Raw genomic sequence first — 18,691 nt, 5'->3', positions numbered from 1 at the left:
GGTGTCTTCTTCAACATGTTGGCTTTGCCATAAAACTTTCACGGAGATCAATTTATTTGTTCCACAACTTTCGAACTTGCCTATCACGCTCGCCGCGAAGAATAGCTTTTGGATGATTCTATTTTCGGAGTCAATTTGGATTAGTTGAATCAAAGCTCATTTCATAATATTTTACACATCATTTCATTTCATTGGCGTTATTGGCCACAAGTATAGATTTCATTCTTGGCACGGTGTTCACACTTTATATCCCCAACTCACTACTTTCAATTTCAAGCATCTTTATAGATTATCGACAACAAGGAATCCCTAATCACGACTTTTAGTGCACCTATGAGCAATTAAGAATCTTATGCACATTGAGACTTCTTACACAATTTGGCATAATAGCCTTCACTTGAAACACTATTTGGAGTCATAACATTTTTATACCCAACGCATGCTTTGAACACATTCTCGAAGGATAACATCATATGATAAGAGCATCCGAAACACATTTTGAACATATACCTTTCAACACAAGGCTTATTCGGAATAGTTAATTTATAATGAACAATTCGAGACTTACACAAATTACACGAACACCGTGGGATTCAATTCTAAGAGAAGAGTTTAGCCAACATACCTGAAACTCGCCCCTTAACAATACTACGATGGTCCACCACACTAAACAACTTCAATCTACAACAATGCAACACATTTGCGCCAATATTAGTAAGATTTCTATACTTTAAGTCATTTATACTTTTTAACAAACATCTAGTGTGCATATCTTTCTACAACCTCCTTCAATGAAATTTCTTCACCTAACAACTACCTTCCGCACTAATGATTCACCTCATAACTTTCGTTAGCACATGCATGCCCAACACTTCACTCCCAACCCATAAATATTATCAATCAATTCATTTTACAATCTCTACAATACCAACACAACCTAGGTTAAGCATTAAGGCTTCCAATCACCATCCCATAAGTCATAACACATATTTCATACATAATTGATCATCATAGATTAGTTAGAGATGGTAGACATACCTCTTATAGTGAAACTCTTGAGAATCCCAACTTGTATTGTTATTGACCAATTTGGGGATTTAAATGGAAATCTATGAATCTTCAAGATTAATCCTTGTTAATATAAGTGTTTAGGAGTAGTAATCAACTCAAAATACTCCAAAAATATTACCTTGGTTCATGGGAGAGAAGTATAGGATGGATTCCCCTTGATAGAGCAAGCTCTCAAAGAAATGACTTAGCCACTCTCCCAACCCGGCCTTGGGTGTATTTATATGGCTCCTAGGTGCGCGGCCGCGTACCTGAGCAACTGGCCGCGCATCTGGCCGTGCACACAAGGCAGAAACTCTCAAATATGCGTGGTCGCGCATCTGGGTGCGCATATGCCATAGGTTCAGTAAAATGGCCATAACTTTCTGTATACATATCCAAATGATGAACGGTTTGATGAGTTGGAAACTAGACTCAAAGGATTTAATTTGATAGGTAGATCACCTCCTAAGTATTTATAGTTTGATAGAAGCATGCATTTTAAGTAGGATATTGTGCGAATTGGGACATCCTTTCCACTTAATGTATCCAACTTATTCCACGCAAGTTCTTGCCATTCACAAATCTCCTTAGTATGTTCCAACACACCCCAAACATATATTCTAATTTCAAAATATGTGGTTCTATCCCATGGATCTCCTTTAATACTCGAACACGTTATTCCCAAATACTGTTGGCGCATCTTAAAATCATAAATCATTAGGAAATATTTACGTGGCCTTACATAATTGGTCCAAAGTTTTCAAAGGTAACATCGAGGATGTTTTCCACATCAACATAGAACTTGGAATTAGAAGCCTTAGAGGATGTCGATTGGAGTTGATCTTCTTTGAATCAATTTCAATGTTATTGAATTTTGATGATCAAAATGATGATATGAGAGGTAAAGATTATCCCACCGGGCATACCAAATTTATTAACAATAAAATTCGCATCAAAAAACGAAATTGGGACTGAAAAATGTTACAACACTCGTATTTTTTATTTCAGATAATTTGATTGTTAAAATATTTATGAATCTTTTGATTCTTCTTTTCTACAATAAATAAAATAAATTCAAGGGCCTTTGAGCTTGACCTTGAATTGTATGTATTTTGATCCAAGGGTTTGAAGCTTGATCTTGAACATTTATCTCGGTCTTCGAATCCATAGAATGCACCCTTATCTTTGAATCCCTAAAACGCTTCTTGATCTTTGAATTCTTAAAATACTTGAATGCTTGCAGCTTGTAGAGAAAGTTGTAGTATTTGATGCACAAGCTCTCTCTTGCTTTTTGTTTGAATTCTGGTGTCCTTTCTGATGTTATGAAGAATCCTATTTATAGTTGTGGGAGAGAAGAATTGTGATTAGCACAAAACTCTTTTCCTTTGATTTGATTAGTTGACTTGAATCACCAACCAATCAGATTGAAGCAGCGGCAAGGTTGCATTTGGTTGGCCAGAATATGTTAATTGTACACGTGACTAAATTGGCCTTTTAATTTGACTTGATATGATTTGTCGTTTTGATACATGACATAATCCTATTGGAACTTTTATTTTACATGGTGTGTCATGTCATTTGACATGTGGCATCAAGCTGGGCCTCTGGGATAAGATGACATCTTGGGATTAACAAAGTGAGCTTATCATATATAGCCCAATGGATTTGGATTTATTTATTTAATCTATATATATTAAACTTATATAATTAATTCAATTATATTGGCCAATAATATTTATTTGGACTAATATATTTTGAATTGAAATATAGTCTAAATTATTTTAAGAACTTAAATTCAGTAAAATTTAGATGCTTACACTTTTACTTCTTTTCCAACTCTCCTTCTTAGTGTGGACTATATGAATTAAGTGTCTATTTGACCAAGCTTCTAAGAGGCTAAAAGTGCTTATTTTTGTTTAAAAAGTACTTTTTTGAAAACTTAAGGCATTTGGCCAAAACAGAGAAGTGCTTTTGAGCACCACTAGAAGTAGTTTTTCTATTCTAGCTTCTTTCAAAAGCAGAAGTAGAAGCAGAAAATTAATTTTTTCAAGACAAAAATATCCTTACCAAAATATTATATTAAAATTATCCCTCATTAATTTAACTTCTTTTTTTTTTGTTTCTATCATCCATTTCTTCATTTTTATTATTATTCATCAATTTTTATTCTTCTCATTCTTCTTTGAAATAGTCTCTCTACTATTAATAGATTTTTTTTTATATAAGATTTATGGTGTAGATTTTTAATTTATACTAAATGGTGATTATTAATATGTATTAGAATCGTCATGTAAAGAATAAGTAATACCATATACCAATATTATTTCTTTGGATAACTATATTTTATAGTGACTAAAATATTTAATATATATTTTTACTTTATATTTTATAAATTCAATTATATTTTGCAAATAATACTAATTATAAATTGAACATTTACTGTCCTTATTCGTAATTTGATACTCAAAAGTACTTTTTAGAAAGATTGGCCGAACACAATTTGCTTATCAAATATTGCAAAAAGCACTTCTAAAATGAATTGGCCAAACACAAACTACTTTTCTCCAAACGTACCTTTTCTGAAAAGCACTTTTGAATGAAAGTACTTTTCAAAATAAGCATTTTTGGCAGCTTTGTCAAACGGACTCTAAGTAAATAAAATTAATTTTGTTGCCCAATCTCTGTCGTTGCCTGATAGAAGACTAATAGCCTGTTTGGCCAAGCTTCTCCAAGGCCAAAAGTACGTTTTTTCAAAAACAAATATTTTTTTCACAGTTGATGTGTTTGGCCAAGCTTCTAGGAAGAAAAAAAGTGATTTTGAGTAGAAGCAAAAGCAATTTTTGAGAAGCGAAAAAAAGTAGCTTCTCTCCAAAAATACTTTTTTGAAAAGCGCTTTTGAGAAAAATATACTTAGAAGCAGTTTTTAAAAGCTTGGTTGTTTTACCCTAAAAATTGAGTAACAATTAAACTTATATTGTGATTTTAAGGATATGTGATTTAAACTAGCACCAATTGATAAACAACAAATTAAATAGATAAATTGGACAATAAAATAAATCAAACCAGTCTACAAACAATGCCTCAACCTTAATTCGAGATAGTCTCGAGGTTTAGTTAATAAGAACAGCAAATGATGGAACAAGCAGTGATGAACATTAAGTAAGACAAAGAAAGCAGCGTATATGTATATTCTTATCAGTGAATCATGATACCCTACAAATGATTGGAACTCCTCTTTATATAGTAGAGGAAACCTAATTATGGTATGTCTCTAATTGCAAAAGGAAATCGTATAAACAGCTAGTTAACCGCTTATGATTTGGTCCATCCCGAGATTCACGCCATGATCTTCGACCAATCACGGATATCCGTCACGAGATTCACGCCGTGATCTTCGATTGATTATTGATATCTCGCTATTCCGTTATTATGCTCCCCTCGAAGTCGGTCATACTTGATCTCGATTGATGTTGGCCTCGGTCTCAACGTACACTTCGATCTCTAGGCTCGATGTCTCATCTTCGAGCTCGGGTCTGATTTATTATGAGGCTAGCACCGACGCAACTCCCTAGTCTCGATCAAACAGCAAAATCGGGTAGGCCCGATTTTGACCGTATACAGATAGTCCCCTTGGAGTGTAAAGAGAAGAAACGAACTGAGCCTTTGATTTAGTACCTCGATCAATTATGACGTCAACATCGTGATGTAAGTGACAGAAGCGATTGAAGCGTCGCATATGCGCAGTTCCCAAGGTCATTAATTAATGCCAGTTGATGGTCGGCCACTAGTGCTTTTAAACAGTCAGAGTGGCTATTATAAATAGACCACCTTCATAATCTTTTCAAACTTTACTTTCAAACTTCTTCTAATCTTCAAAAGCTCTTCTATTATCTTCAAGTCCATCAACTTTGTCGGTTTCCGTTTGCCAATCTCTTATTAAAATGCAAATTACGCCTTCTCCTTCCTTAAACCTCATATACCAATGGCAAAAACATCAAAGATCGTTCCTCAAGAAGAAAAGGCCTCCTCATCGCGGCCGGCCGGTGGCAAAACACCGGTGGAGCCACGTATCGAAGAGTGCATCCCCGGGCCATGTGAACTTACTTCCGACTTTAAAGTCGCAAAACCCTCTTCGGTTCCTTGACGATGCGAGCCCATGTCTAGATACATCTATTCGATATCCGAAGGCAATCTCGAGCAGGTGAAAAAGGACTGCCACTGGGAGAATAAAGAGGTGCTTATTCCTACCCCCGAAGAGGACATCACCACTCATATGAAAGGGTTCTTAAGTGTGTATACTTACCCTTTCACACTGGGTTCCGTCGATCCTATAATAATCGACTTCTGCTATTAATACTAGGTAACCCTAGGCCAGATCTACCCTTCTTTTTGGCGTATTGTCATTTTGCTCAGATTCTTCTCGAGCAAGATCGAGGGGATGTATTTCACCCTTAATCATCTCATTAGGCTATACAGCCCCCGTCTTTATCGGGGCGGACTGGTAAGGCTTCAGCGCCGGGCCACGAAGGTGCTATTCTCGAGCATAGACGAGGACAAGAACCGAGGATGGATGTGTCGGTTTGTCCAGGTCAGGACCTTCAATTTAATCCCCGCCAAAAAGATGCCATTCCCCGAAGAATGGAACATGAAGCGTAAGTAGAACTTCACTGATAATGTTTGATTACTTGTTATGTTTCCTTTACCTCTTCTCATCTATATTCTTCTTTATGGTACAGCTTTCCCCTGGTTTTCTGGTGCAGTCTCGGACCTTGCAGGTTGGGTTCAATAATTGGTTTCAACCTCTTCGTATGCTGAGCGCTCGTGGCGTGATTTGGCCAAGGGTCGATGGGAGGCCAAAAATCATGGTAAGTTCCCCTGTCCGTGTTTGATGCTTTCCCATGAAATACTTCCTTTTAACTTGATTTCTTCTCATATAGGTCTTAAAGATAATATCGTTTTGAGGCCGCCTCCCCTCGGGGAAGAGGAGGTCCCGAAGCCGACCGAAGATAATAAAAGGAGAAGGGCCTCGTCACCAGATACCCCAAGGCCCAAGAAAAGTAGGGCTCAAAAGTCGAAAGCTGATCTCACCGTTCAGCCTGCCGATGTAGTCCAAACAATACGAGATGAAGACAAGGAGGGAGAAGATACCGACTGTCTACTGGTGGCTTGGAAGAGGGAAAGCATCGAAGCTTCGAAAGTTGCTGAGCCGGTGACGGTCGAGGGGGTTCGTCCGTAGACAGAGGTGATCTCGAGGGAAGGTCCGAGCAGAGTCCCAGAATCATCGGGTGTTGATGATGCCTCCTGCCATGATGAGCAACCGGCGGGTGTGCCCGAAGGGTCTAGTTCTGAGGCCCTTCAAAGAGAAGAGAATGCCCCAAGTGACTCACTCATGGCAATTAATATTGACGATTCGCCGCCCGGCCCCACGTTCTCTAAGGGGCAGTTTCGGGATGCCCGATCCATGGGGAACCCCGATGTGGGGACAGCCCCCGAATAGGATGATATATTTCGTGGTTTCTTCATGGGGGTCGATGATGTTTCCGACCTTGACGCATCACTCATTTTTGATGAGGCTCAGCGGCTTCTAAACCAAGTGAGTTTTAGCCTATGCTACCATGCTTGCGTTTGTTCTTATTTCTCTAAGTCTGATTTCCTTTCTTTTTGTATAGGCTACAGCGCTCCATCGAGAAGCGTCTTCCAAGTACCGAGCTGAGCTGGCCCGATGTGAGGTTGATCTCAAAAAGCTTACGGAGGAGAGAAACGCCCTCAAACTCCTCTATGTGCAAAAAGAAGAGGAGATCATGAGCATTCGAGCCGAGCTGATAAGAACTCATCGAGATCAGACCGAGCTCATTGAACGGGTAACGTAAATTTTTGGGAGCTTGTTATGTATTAACTTGATATTGGCAACTAACACTTTGATCCTGCAGGTTCAGCATAAGGCCGAATTGGTTGAGCAGCTTCGTGAGGAGGCCAAGATGAAAGAGGCAGAGACTTTGGGTTAGAAGCAGAACATGGACCGTCTCGCCTCGGAGAAAGAAGCGATTTGGGCCCAACTGTCTTTGGTTAAGTGTCTATTCCAAAGTGTGAAGGAGGAGAACTTGGCCCGAGCTTAGAAGGTTGAAGAGTTCGAGACTCAGTTGGCTACTGAGCTTGCAAGGGCCACATCGAGGCAGAGGCGCTCGTGGCCTCCTACCAAGCTGACGCCGAAGCCGCTAACACTCGGGCAAAGGAAATTTCTGACGCTGCTGAGGTTAGATTGTCCCGTGTTGCCGAGCATACTAGGCTGCAGTCTCGAAGAGAGACTCTTGAGGAGGTACATGCTCGTGGCATCAACCTCACGGCAGATATCGAGAATGCAAAGGTTTTGGAGGACGAGCCGGAGCTTTGCTTTTCGATGAAGAAGACTCTGCGAGTGGATCCGAGAGCGGAGATGAAGATTAAGCTCCCGAAGATACGGCTCCCGAGGTAGACTAGGCACTTAGGATTTTTTTCTTCTTTTGTTTTTTGTGTAAGACCCTGAGTGGTCTTTGTAAATACTTTGCATATATGAAAGGTTTCTTTTTTTTCCGTTTCGTCTCCGATTTCTGATTCATGATAAATTCTGTTTTGCCTTTGCCTTAGGAAAACTTTGCTGCAATCAGGTTACTATAGCCTCTATAATCGAGTGAGCAATAGCTCGAACTCAAAGTAGAACAAACCCTTAGGTTTTTTAGTTAAGTGAGGGCGAGTCCCCGAGCTAAATAATATGTTCGGGATTTTAATTTTGGATGGCTTGATCAAAGCCGTAAATGTACTGCTTTTATAGCCGAGTTCGAGTAAGTTTTGAACTCACAGTAACAGACCCCTTAAGGTTTTATATCAAATAATGATGAATCTTTGAGCTATATTTTATTTGATCTCGGAATAGTGGAACCCTTAGGTCCGAATTGAGTGAGAACAAAATCTCGAACTCTCAGTGTATTGGCCCTTAGGCTCTTTAGATTGGGCCGATATGGCCTCTAAAAGATGGCTATCTTTTTTCTTTTTTGTCTTAGAAAACTTAGTAAAAAATTCCTTTATGTCTTAACACATATTCTTTACCCATTGGGTTTTTTGAGGGTTCGATGTCGATTGAAACCCCTTTTCTTTTTGTGCCTTAGCACGTTTGTGTTAAGATAATTTGATACCTCTTAAGTTTTTTTAAGGGCTGATTTTATCGAAGCCCTTTTGATTGCATGCCGAGGGTAGCCTTTTTTTTAACTGGTTTTTCAAAGAATTTGAAGGCCTATTTTTATTGCGGTATTCAAACGTCTCCGAGCCACTTTGATTTGGCCGTAGCCTTTGGGTATGCCTCTTTGGTTTATTTCCCAATAATACTTCGAACAATCCCCTGATGTCCTTGGCCTATAGATCAAAAGTTGCCTCTTTGAGGTCTTATGGATTTGAGTTTAGATTACTCGAATATGTCGATCATCGACGGCAGTCCCCAAGTGTACGAGGTATATTTGCACTTGTCCTTTGAGCCATTTCTCACAAAATCATAAGTATGGAGCTTGTATAGTAGAAAATTTTCTTTGAGGCACAAGATGTTTGATATAGAAAGAATGATTCTTTATATAATTTATACATGCGTACATGTTTTGCCATCGGGGTTCGACTAATCTATACGGACATGGTTCATTCGACCATTTGGACATTACAAAATTTCTCTATTGAGACCCTTTGACACGAAGTATTTTCCTCAAAAATGTAACATTCGAGGGTGATGCCCCCCAGTATTTGAGGTTGATTGTAAAGAAGCCTTGGATACTATTGAATCATCCTCAGGTAGCATATAATTGTTGCCTCGTTAAAAACCTCACCAGAAAAACCCACTTGGGATAAAAACCGATCTAAGGAAAAAAGAGTGCAATGCGTGCTTTAAAACCTGAGGTCTCGATATCTTCGATCGATCATTTGCAGTGAGTTAGTGTCAAATATATAAATGAAAAAAAAGGAATAAAGTCATACCTTAGCAATAATACCGTTTGAGAAGCGATATTTTCCAATTATTTGGCAGTTGTTCGCCGTCCATCGTGTCGAGCATCCCTTTCCGACAATGTTGAGGACTTGGTAGGATCCTTCCCAATTTGGGCCAAGCTTCCCTTCATTAGGATCTCGAGTGTTGATGGTGACTTTTCTCAGGACTAAGTCCCCGACTCTGAAGTGGCGAAGGTTGGTTCTCTTATTGTAGTTTCTTTCGATTCGTTGCTTTTGTGCAACCATTCGAACGAGTGTGGCTTCTCATTTTTCATCCGATAATTCGAGGCTAGTATTCATAGCCTCGTGATTTGACTCTTTTGTGGTATGTCAAAACCTGGCACTGGGTTCCCCGACTTCGACTGGAATCAAGGCTTCGGAGCCATATACTAAGGAGAACGAGGTTGCCCCCATACTGGATTTTGACGTTGTTCGATATGCCCAAAGGACTTCGGGTAGAATTTCTCTCCATTTACCCTTAGCGTCGTTCAACCTTTTCTTTAGGTTTTTAATAATAGTCTTGTTCGTCGACTCGGCCTGTCCGTTCCCACTAGGGTGATATGGCGTTGATAATATCCTTTTTATTTTGTGGTCTTCGAGGAATTTCGTCACTTTGCTGCCAATAAATTATTTTCCATTGTCACACACTATTTCGGCAGGTATCCCAAATCGACATACGATGTGATCCCAGATGAAGTCTATAACCTCTTTCTCTCTCACTTTCTCAAACGTCTGTGCTTCAACCTATTTAGAGAAATAGTCAGTCATAAATAAAATGAACTTGGATTTACCTGGGGCCGATGGCAGAGGGCCGACGATATCCATCCCCCATTTCATGAATGGCCATGGGGATAGGACTGAATGAAGTTGTTCTCCGGGCTGATGGATCATCGGTGCAAACCTTTGACATTTATCACATTTTCAAACAAACTCCTTAGTGTCTTTTTCCATGCTATCCCATTAGTATCCTGCTCTAATAATTTTGTGAATCAGTGATTCGGCGCCGGAATGGTTCCCACAAGTGCCTTCATGGACCTCTCGTAGAACATAATCGGTGTCTCCTGGTCCTAAGCATACTATCAATGGTCCATTGAATGTCCTTCCGTATAATGTTCCATCTTTCTTCAGTCAAAGGCTCAAAGTTTATGCAGCTCCATTCTCCGGGTTTTTCGGATCTTGCAGGCCCTGTTGTCCTATCGCCGTGGATCAATTCTCTCTACAATCCCTCTCCAGTAAGCCTGCTCCTTCTTTTCTCCTCAAATACTTAGAAGCTCTAAGAATCTGCTTGTTTCATTTTGAAAAGCATCTTAGGATTCGCCTTTCTTGTTGACGTTGTTTGAAAAGAAAAAAAAACAAATTCAGATCATAGTAAGCGTATTGAGTTTGAAGTATAATAATCAGATCCATTGACTTATATTTATTTCATATTTCCTAAATTATTACCTTTGGTGCACTGACAGAGGGCTTGACTTAAGGTTTTAAATCAAAGCAAAAACTATTTTTAAATCAACTTAAGGTTTTACTTTATCTTTTTTCTTTGCGCTCCTTTGCTACTGGTAGGGCCTTACTAGTGGTAGCGGTGACAACCTCTCCCCCCCCCCCCTCTTTGTTCGGCTTTGTGGTGTTTTGTGTGTATTTCAGGTGTGGGCTTGTGGCTATTAGCAGCAAAAGGGACGTGTGTGTGCAAACATTGAAGAACAACCCGAGCGAGTGTCAGCAAGGGGCGGCAGGAGTTGGATGCGAATGTGCTAGGTGGCCGCAACATCGTCGTATATACCAAGACAATTTCAAGGTTCTACTTGCGAGAGTTGGTACATCCCGTTTTCTAGTTTCCCTTTGTTGTGTTAGTTAAATTGTTGCCATCTTAGTTCGTATTAGTTTATTCACCGTATTAGGGTGCCTGTAGTTGTAACTTGTCTTCTTCTGGTTTGATCTGTAGCCTAGTGTATGATAGTGATTCTCCTTACTCTGTCGTAAGTATAGTGGTTATGGTCTGGGATGGTCGATTAAGGTCATGTCCTTGGGGGGAACGGGGGGTGGGGGGAGGTAGGGCAGGGGTTAGGGGGTGGGTGGGAGGCAAGGGAGGTAAAGGGAACAAGGGTGTCTGTAGGTTGAGAATTGGGTCATGGAACATAGGTACATTGACGGGTAAGTCTATAGAGTTGGCGAAGATCCTCCAGAAGAGGAGAGTCAATATAGCGTGTGTCCAGGAGACAAGGTGGGTAGGGTCGAGGGCGAAGGACGCAGACGGGTATAAACTTTGGTACTCAGGAGCCCAGAAAGGTAAGAATGGGGTGGGCATCTTGGTGGATAGGGAACTTAGAGATTCTGTGGTTGAGGTTAGACGAGTGAATGATAGATTGATGATTATTAAGTTGGTGGTTGGAGAGTGCACCCTAAACGTCGTTAGCGCCTATGCGACGTATGCAGGCCTAGATGAGGAGGTTAAATGGTGCTTCTGGGAGGGGTTAGATGAGATTGTGCACCAGGTTCCGCCTGCTGAGAAGCTATTCATAGGAGGGGATTTTAATGGGCATATTGGGTCGACCGTAGGTGGTTATGGCGCGATGCATGGAGGCTTCGATTTTGGGGAGAGGAACGGAGGAGGTACATCGTTGTTAGACTTCGCTAAGGCTTTTGGGTTGGTGATTGCAAACTCTAGCTTTCCAAAGAGAGAGGGGCATTTGGTTACTTTTCAAAATGCAGTGGCGAAGACTCAGATTGACTATCTCCTCCTCAGGAGGTGTGACAGAGGGTTATGCAAGGATTGCAAGGTGATTCCGGGTGAGATACCCGCGATGTAGCATAGGCTCTTGGTGATGGACGTTGGTATTATGTTAAAGAGGAGGAAAAGGTCTGCTCAAAGAAGACCGAGAATCAGGTAGGGATCCTTAACTAAGGATAAAGCCCAAGAGTTGGTGGGGCGCTTGTCGGCTATAGGAGCGTGGAAGAGCAGTGGTGATGCAAGCACTATATGGTCAGCGATAGCAGACTGTATTAGGGAGGCTGCGAGAGAGGTGTTAGGGGTCTCGACAGGCATCTCTGGTGGGCACAAAGGAGACTGGTGGTGGAATGAATTGGTCCAAGGTAAAGTGGAAGCGAAGAAGGCAGCGTACCTGAAGTTAGTGAGGAGCATAGGAGAGGAGAAGAGGCGAACTTGCATGGAGAGGTATAAGGTAGCTAGGAAGGAGGCTAAGCTGGCAGTCACGGAGGCTAAGACTACGGCTTATGGTCGTATGTACGAGGAACTGGGTAAGAAAGGCGGGGAGAAAAGTTATTCCGGCTGGCCAAGTTAAGAGAGAGAAAGGCTCGGGATTTGGACCAAGTGAGATGCATCAAGGACGAAGATGGTAGAGTATTGATGGAAGATGCCCAGATTAAGGGGAGATGGCAGACTTACTTTCATAACCTTCTGAATGAAGAAGTGGATCAGGATATTGTGCTAGGCGAATTGGAGCATTCCAAGAGTCACCGTGACTTTGGGTACTGCAGGCGTATCGAGGTTGAGGAGGTAGTGGGAGCTATGCATAAGATGAGTAGGGGCAGAGTAACCGGGCCAGACGAGATTCCGGTGGAATTTTGGAAGTGTGTGGGGAGAGCAGGTTTGGAGTGGTTGACTAGGTTGTTTAATGTTATTTTTAAAGCGAAGAGGATGTCGGATGAATGGAGGTGGAGTACGGTGGTTCCATTGTATAAGAACAAAGGTGATATCCAGAGTTGTAACAATTATAGAGGTATCAAATTACTGAGTCATACCATGAAAGTGTGGGAGCGGGTGGTTGAAGCTAAGATGAGGATGACAGTGTCTGTATCCGACAACCAGTTTGGGTTCATGCCAGGTCGTTCAGCTACAAAAGCTATACACCTTGTTAGGAGGTTGGTGGAACTGTACAGAGAGAAGAAGAAGGATCTGCACATGGTGTTTATTGACCTAGAGAAAGCGTATGACAAGGTACCTAGAGAAGTTTTCTGGAGATGCCTGGAGGTAAAAGGTGTGTCGGTTCCCTACATTATGGTGATTAAGGAAATGTATGGTGGGCTAAGACTTGAGTTAGAACAGTATGAGGCAACTCTGAGCATTTTTCGATTGTAATGGGGTTACACCAAGGTTCTGCGCTCATTCTGTTCTTATTCACCCTGGTGATGGACGCGTTGACACACCATATTCAAGGGGAGGTACCATGGTGCATGCTATTCGCCGATGACATAGTTCTGATTGCTGAATCGCGAGCCGATGTTAACAAGAGGCTGGAGGTTTGGAGATAGGATCTTGAGTCTAAGGGTTTCAAGCTGAGCTGGACGAAGACGGAATACCTGGAGTGTAAGTTCAGCGCTGAGCCGGTGGAAGTGGGCATGGATGTGAGGCTTAAATCACACGTCATCTCGAGTATAGGCAGCTTCAAGTACCTTGGTTCGGTTATCCAGGGGGAAGAGGAGATCGACGAGGATGTCACACACCATATTGGGGTAGGATGGATGAAGTGGAGGTTGGCATCTGGAGTCTTGTGTGACAAGAGAGTGCCACCGACACTCAAAGGTAAGTTCTATAAAGCGGTGGTTAGACCGGCCATGATGTATGGGGCTGAGTGTTGGCCCGTAAAGAACTCACATATCCAGAAGATGAAAGTAGCAGAAATGAGGATGTTGAATTGGATGTGCGGGCACTCTAGGATAGATAAGATTAGGAATGATGATATTCGGGAGAAGGTGCACGTGGCTCCCATTGATGACAAGATGCGGGAAGCGAGGCTTAGATGGATTGGACATATTTAGAGGAGAAGCCCAGATGCTCTGGTACAGAGGTGTGAGCAACTGGTTGTGCAGGGCACGAGAAGAGGTAGAGGGTGGCCTAAGAAATATTAGGGAGAGATGATCAGGAAGGATATGGCGAGGCTCCAGATTTCCGAGGACATGACACTTGATAGGAAGATATGGAGGTCGAGTATTAGGGTTGTAGGTTAGGAGGTAGTTGAGTCTTGCCTTACTTCGTACCTTTGTGGGACTAGCCAGGTAGGGTTTTTGTCTAAGATAGCTAGTGGCAATGTTGTGTCTTACTATTTCGCTTTTCAGTGCAAGATCTATTTAATAGCTATCTCTTTTGCTTTTCATCTTTCTTCTAGATTTCATGTTGTTCTTAATTTTCCTATGATTGTTGTGGTAATACTAATATTGTCTCCTTTTGTCCTTTTGTCTTTTTATTTTCTTGAGCCGAGGGTCTTTCGGAAACAGCCTCTCTACTCCTTCGGAGTAGGGGTAAGGTCTGCGTACACACTACCCTCTCCAGACCCCATTAGTGGGATTTTACTGGGTTGTTGTTGTTGTTATTTGTTGTCTTCAGCCAATGTGAATCGAGCAGCTCTGGTTCGTAGGGCCCTCGACTCTTTAGGGTCCGATGGGAGCTTTCCGTTCTTCAAGTATTTAATATATTTATTCCTCGAATCCCAGGTTAAGCTTGTAGAGTTTATCTCGGTGTGACCTTCCCCGATCACAGATCTTGAGAGTTGAACGACAGTCCCCGAGCTGATCTCATCTTCTTCGACCGATGACCCTAAACTTGCAAGTGTGTCGGCCTCACTGTTTTGTTCTCGAGGTACATGCTGTAAAGTCCATTCCTTGAAATGGTACAAGGTTACCTGCAGCTTGTCCAAATACCTTTGCATTTTATCCTCTCGAACTTCAAAAATGTGTTTACTTGGTTCACCACCAGAAAAGAGTCACACTTGGCTTCAATGACTTCTGCTTCTAAGCTTTTAGCTAGCTCGAGACCTGCAATCATGGCCTCATACTCGGCCTCATTGTTAGTCAACCTAGAAGTTTTGATAGATTGCCTAATAGTGCTACCCGTGGGCGGCTTCAAAATGATGCCTAGCCCAGACCCCTTCACATTCTAAGCACCGTCTGTGAAAAGGGTCCATACCCCCGATGATGTACCCGATTTTAACAAGAATTCCTTTTCAACTTCGAGTACGAGGGTTGGTGTGAAATCGGCCACGAAGTCTGCTAAAATTTGAGACTTGATGGCCGTCCAAGGTTGATATTTGATAACGTACCCACTGAGTTCGACGGCCCATTTGGCCAATCGGCCCGATAGTTCGGGTTTGTGCAAAATATTATGCAAAATCACTGGATAAGTGGTTATTACGCATATGGGGTGACATTGAAAGTATGGTCTTAACTTTCTAGAGGCGCTTATCAGTGCAAGTGCCAATTTCTCCAAATGTGGATATCTAGTTTCTGCTTCTCCTAAGGTTTGACTTACATAATAAACGGGAAATTATGTACCTTGCTCTTCCCGAACTAGGACGCCACTTACCATGATTTCCGATACTGCCAAGTACAAGTAAAGTTTTTCACCGGCCTTTGGAGTGTGAAGCAGTGGTGGGCATGATAGGTATCGCTTCAATTCCTCTAATGCCTGTTGGCATTTCGGGGTCCAGGCGAAATCGTTCTTCTTTTTTAGCAGAGAGAAAAATCTGTGGCTTCGATCCGATGACCTCGAAATGAATCGGCCTAAGGCAGCTATCCGTCCAGTCAGCCTCTGCACGGCTTTTACACTGTCCACGATGGTGATGTCTTCGATGGCCTTGATATTTTCAGGGTTGATCTCGATTCCCCAATTTGATGCCATGAAGCCAAGGAACTTGCCCGAACTGACCCCCAAAAGCACATTTCTCGGGGTTGAGCTTCATGTTGTATTTCCTTAAAATCTCAAACTTTTCCTGCAAATGAGCCAAATGGTCCTCTGCGCGCAGGGACTTAACTAGCATGTCATCGATATAAACTTCCATTGATTTACTTATTTGTTCTTCGAACATTTTATTTACTAGGCGTTGGTAAGTAGCTCCTGCATTTTTTAGCCCGAAGGGCATTACATTATAACAATATGTTCCATACTTGGTGATAAATGAAGTTTTTCCTTGGTCCTCCGGGTTCATTTGGATTTGATTGTACCCGGAATAGGTATCGAGAAAAGTAAGGATCTCGTGGCTGGCCGTGGCATCGATCATGCGATCGATGTTAGGCAGTGGAAAAGAATCTTTGGGGCACGCCTTGTTTAAATCCTTATGATCTACACACATTCTAAGTTCGTTCCCTTTTTTAGGAACTACAACTATATTGGCTAAGCATTCGGGATATTTCACCTCCCGAATGGACCCTATTTTGAGAAGCTTAGTTACCTCGTCCTTTATGAATGCATTTTTTACCTCGGACTGGGATCTTCTCTTTTGCTTCACCGGTTTGAATCTAGGGTCCAGGCTTCGTCGATGCGTCCTTATCTCCGGTGGGATCCCTGTCATGTCTAAATGGGACCAAGCAAAACAATCTATGTTATCAATAAAAAATTGAAAAAGCTTTTTCCGAGTTCGGGGGTTAATCTCGTTCTCAGGTATAACTTTCGCTCGGGTACGTATTCGATCAATATAACCTGTTCCAGCTCTTCGACCGTTAATTTGGTGGCGTCAGAATCTTCGGGAACAATAAAAGTTCGAAGGGTCAGAAAATCCTCATCTTCTTCTTCTATCTCCTGCTTCCCTGATTCGATCGAGGCTGGTGGATGTGATTGCTATTTGACTTCCTGTTTACTTTTGATGCTTGACCTTTTCTCATCGACCGCAAACATTTCCTTTGTAGCATGTTGCTCCCCGTATACTGTTTTAACACCGGCTGACGTTGGGAATTTCATCTCTTGGTGGAGAGTCGAAGGGACTGCCCTCATATTGTGGATCCAAGGCCTTCCGAGTAGTGCATTGTACCTCATGTCGCCCTCGATTACGTGGAACTTGGTATCTTGAATGGTTCTAGCCACGTTCACCGGTAGAATAATCTCCCCTTTAGTTGTTTCACTGGCCATATTGAAGCCGTTTAAGACCCGAGTTGCGGGCACGATTTGATTTTGTAGGCCAAGCTGCTCCACGACCCTCGATCGGATGATATTCGCTGAGCTACCTGGATCCATTAAAACACACTTAACTTGAACTTTATTTAATAAGATAGAAATTACCAGAGCGTCATTGTGGGGCTGAGAAACACCTTCTGCTTCTTCGTCATTGAATGATAAAGTGCCTTCGGGCACATAATCTCGGGCTCGTTTTTCCCTAGTGATTGATACCTTAGTGCGTTTAAATATGGGTCCCTGTGGAATGTCGACTCCACCGACAATCATATGAATGACATGTTGGGGTTCCTCCTGTTCATTTTTCCTGTTGGCGTCCTTTTCTCTGAAATGATTCTTGGCTCGATCACTGAGGAACTCTCGAAGGTGGCCCTCATTGAATAGACGGGCTACCTCTTCCCTTAATTGCTTGCAATCCTCGGTCTTGTGACCATGGATGTCATGATACTTGCACATCAAATATGGGTTTATTTGGGAAGGATTGGTTTGTATGGGTCGGGGCCACCTAGTATCTTTGATCCTTCCGATTGCCGATACAATACCCGATGCATCGATGCTAAAGTTATATTCTGATAACTGAGGTTTCTCTGTGGGATCGGCATACTTGAACCACTTTGCTCATAAGCCCCCGAGAATTCTGTCCTCGATCACTTCTTCGATCGCTCCGGGCGGAATTGCATCCTAAACCATTGTTCCTTCGATCTGTGGTACATGGTTGATATCGGTCTCTGTTCGATCTTGGCTCCCTGTCGACGTCCCTCTGATTCTTAACTGCCGACCTGTTTGGATGTACTGAACTGGAAGGGGCTTCTAATTGGTCGTCCTCTACCCTGATCTTCGATTGATACCGATTGTGCACATCTACCCAAGTTACAGCTGGATAATCGATCAAATTTTATTTCAACTGACGTGATGCTATCGAACTCCGCTCGTTCAACCCTTGGGTGAAAGCTTGAACAGCCCAATCATCTGTGACCGGTGGAAACTCCATGCGTTCCATTTGAAATCGGGATACGAACTCCCTCAGCATTTCATTATCCCTTTGTCTTACCTTAAAAATGTCTGATTTCCTCGTTGCGACCTTTATGGCCCCGGCGTGTGCCTTTACGAAAGAATCTGCTAACATGGCAAATGAGTTGATGAAATTTGGTGGAAGGTTGTGATACTAAATCATTGCTCCTTTCGAAAGGGTCTCTCCAAATTTTTTCAACAGCACATATTCGATTTCATCATCTTCTAAATCGTTACCCTTGATGGCGCATGTATATGAAGTAACATGCTCGTTGGGATCGGTGGTCCCATTATATTTGGGTATGTCTGGCATGCGAAACTTCTTTGGAATAGGCTTTGGGGCCGCACTTGGAGGAAACGGTTTTTGTACAAACTTCTTCGAATCCATCTCTTTCAACATTGGCGGTGCCCCCGGTATCTGGTCTACTCGAGAGTTGTATGTTTTCACTTTTTTATCGTAGGCTTCGATTCTCTTCTCTCCCGATTCAATTCTTTTGGTGAGCTTCTCGAGCATTTTCATTATCGCAGGATCAGTCCTCGATTCGTTACCATTCGACCTTTCCGGTACTGGCTCGGTACGGCGAGTAATTTCCGCTCGACCCTATTCGGAGCTTTATGTTGATTTTGTAACTGAGCAATAGTGGCTTGCTGAGCTTGAAGCATCTCGAATATCACTTGGAGACTAACTCCTTCATCTCCTCTGCCCTGTGTTCCTTGGTCACTAGATCGGCCTTC

General features: G+C 42.2%; 1 protein-coding gene across 1 annotated transcript; it reads left to right on the top strand.

The window, feature by feature from the left end:
• Nucleotides 1–11,414: 11,414 nt before the first annotated feature.
• On the top strand, nucleotides 11,415–12,347 carry LOC138897397 (uncharacterized). Its single transcript, XM_070183364.1, has 2 exons — nucleotides 11,415–11,825; nucleotides 11,937–12,347. Exons 1-2 carry the CDS (start codon nucleotides 11,415–11,417, stop codon nucleotides 12,345–12,347), a joined length of 822 nt encoding a protein of 273 aa, XP_070039465.1.
• Nucleotides 12,348–18,691: the final 6,344 nt, after the last annotated feature.

The sequence above is a fragment of the Nicotiana tomentosiformis genome, chromosome 8 (assembly GCF_000390325.3).
Source record: "Nicotiana tomentosiformis chromosome 8, ASM39032v3, whole genome shotgun sequence".
Taxonomy (NCBI): Eukaryota; Viridiplantae; Streptophyta; class Magnoliopsida; order Solanales; family Solanaceae; genus Nicotiana; species Nicotiana tomentosiformis.
Note: the sequence above shows the minus strand (reverse complement) of the source record. Positions and strands in the feature narration are given on the sequence as shown.

Coding starts and splice junctions, on each gene's coding strand:
- LOC138897397 (XM_070183364.1), top strand. CDS start 11,415: ATGATTATTAAGTTGGTGGTTGGAGAGTGCACCCTAAACGTCGTTAGC. Junction 11,826..11,936: donor GGTTATGCAAGGATTGCAAG/GTGATTCCGGGT, acceptor AGAATCAGGTAG/GGATCCTTAACTAAGGATAA.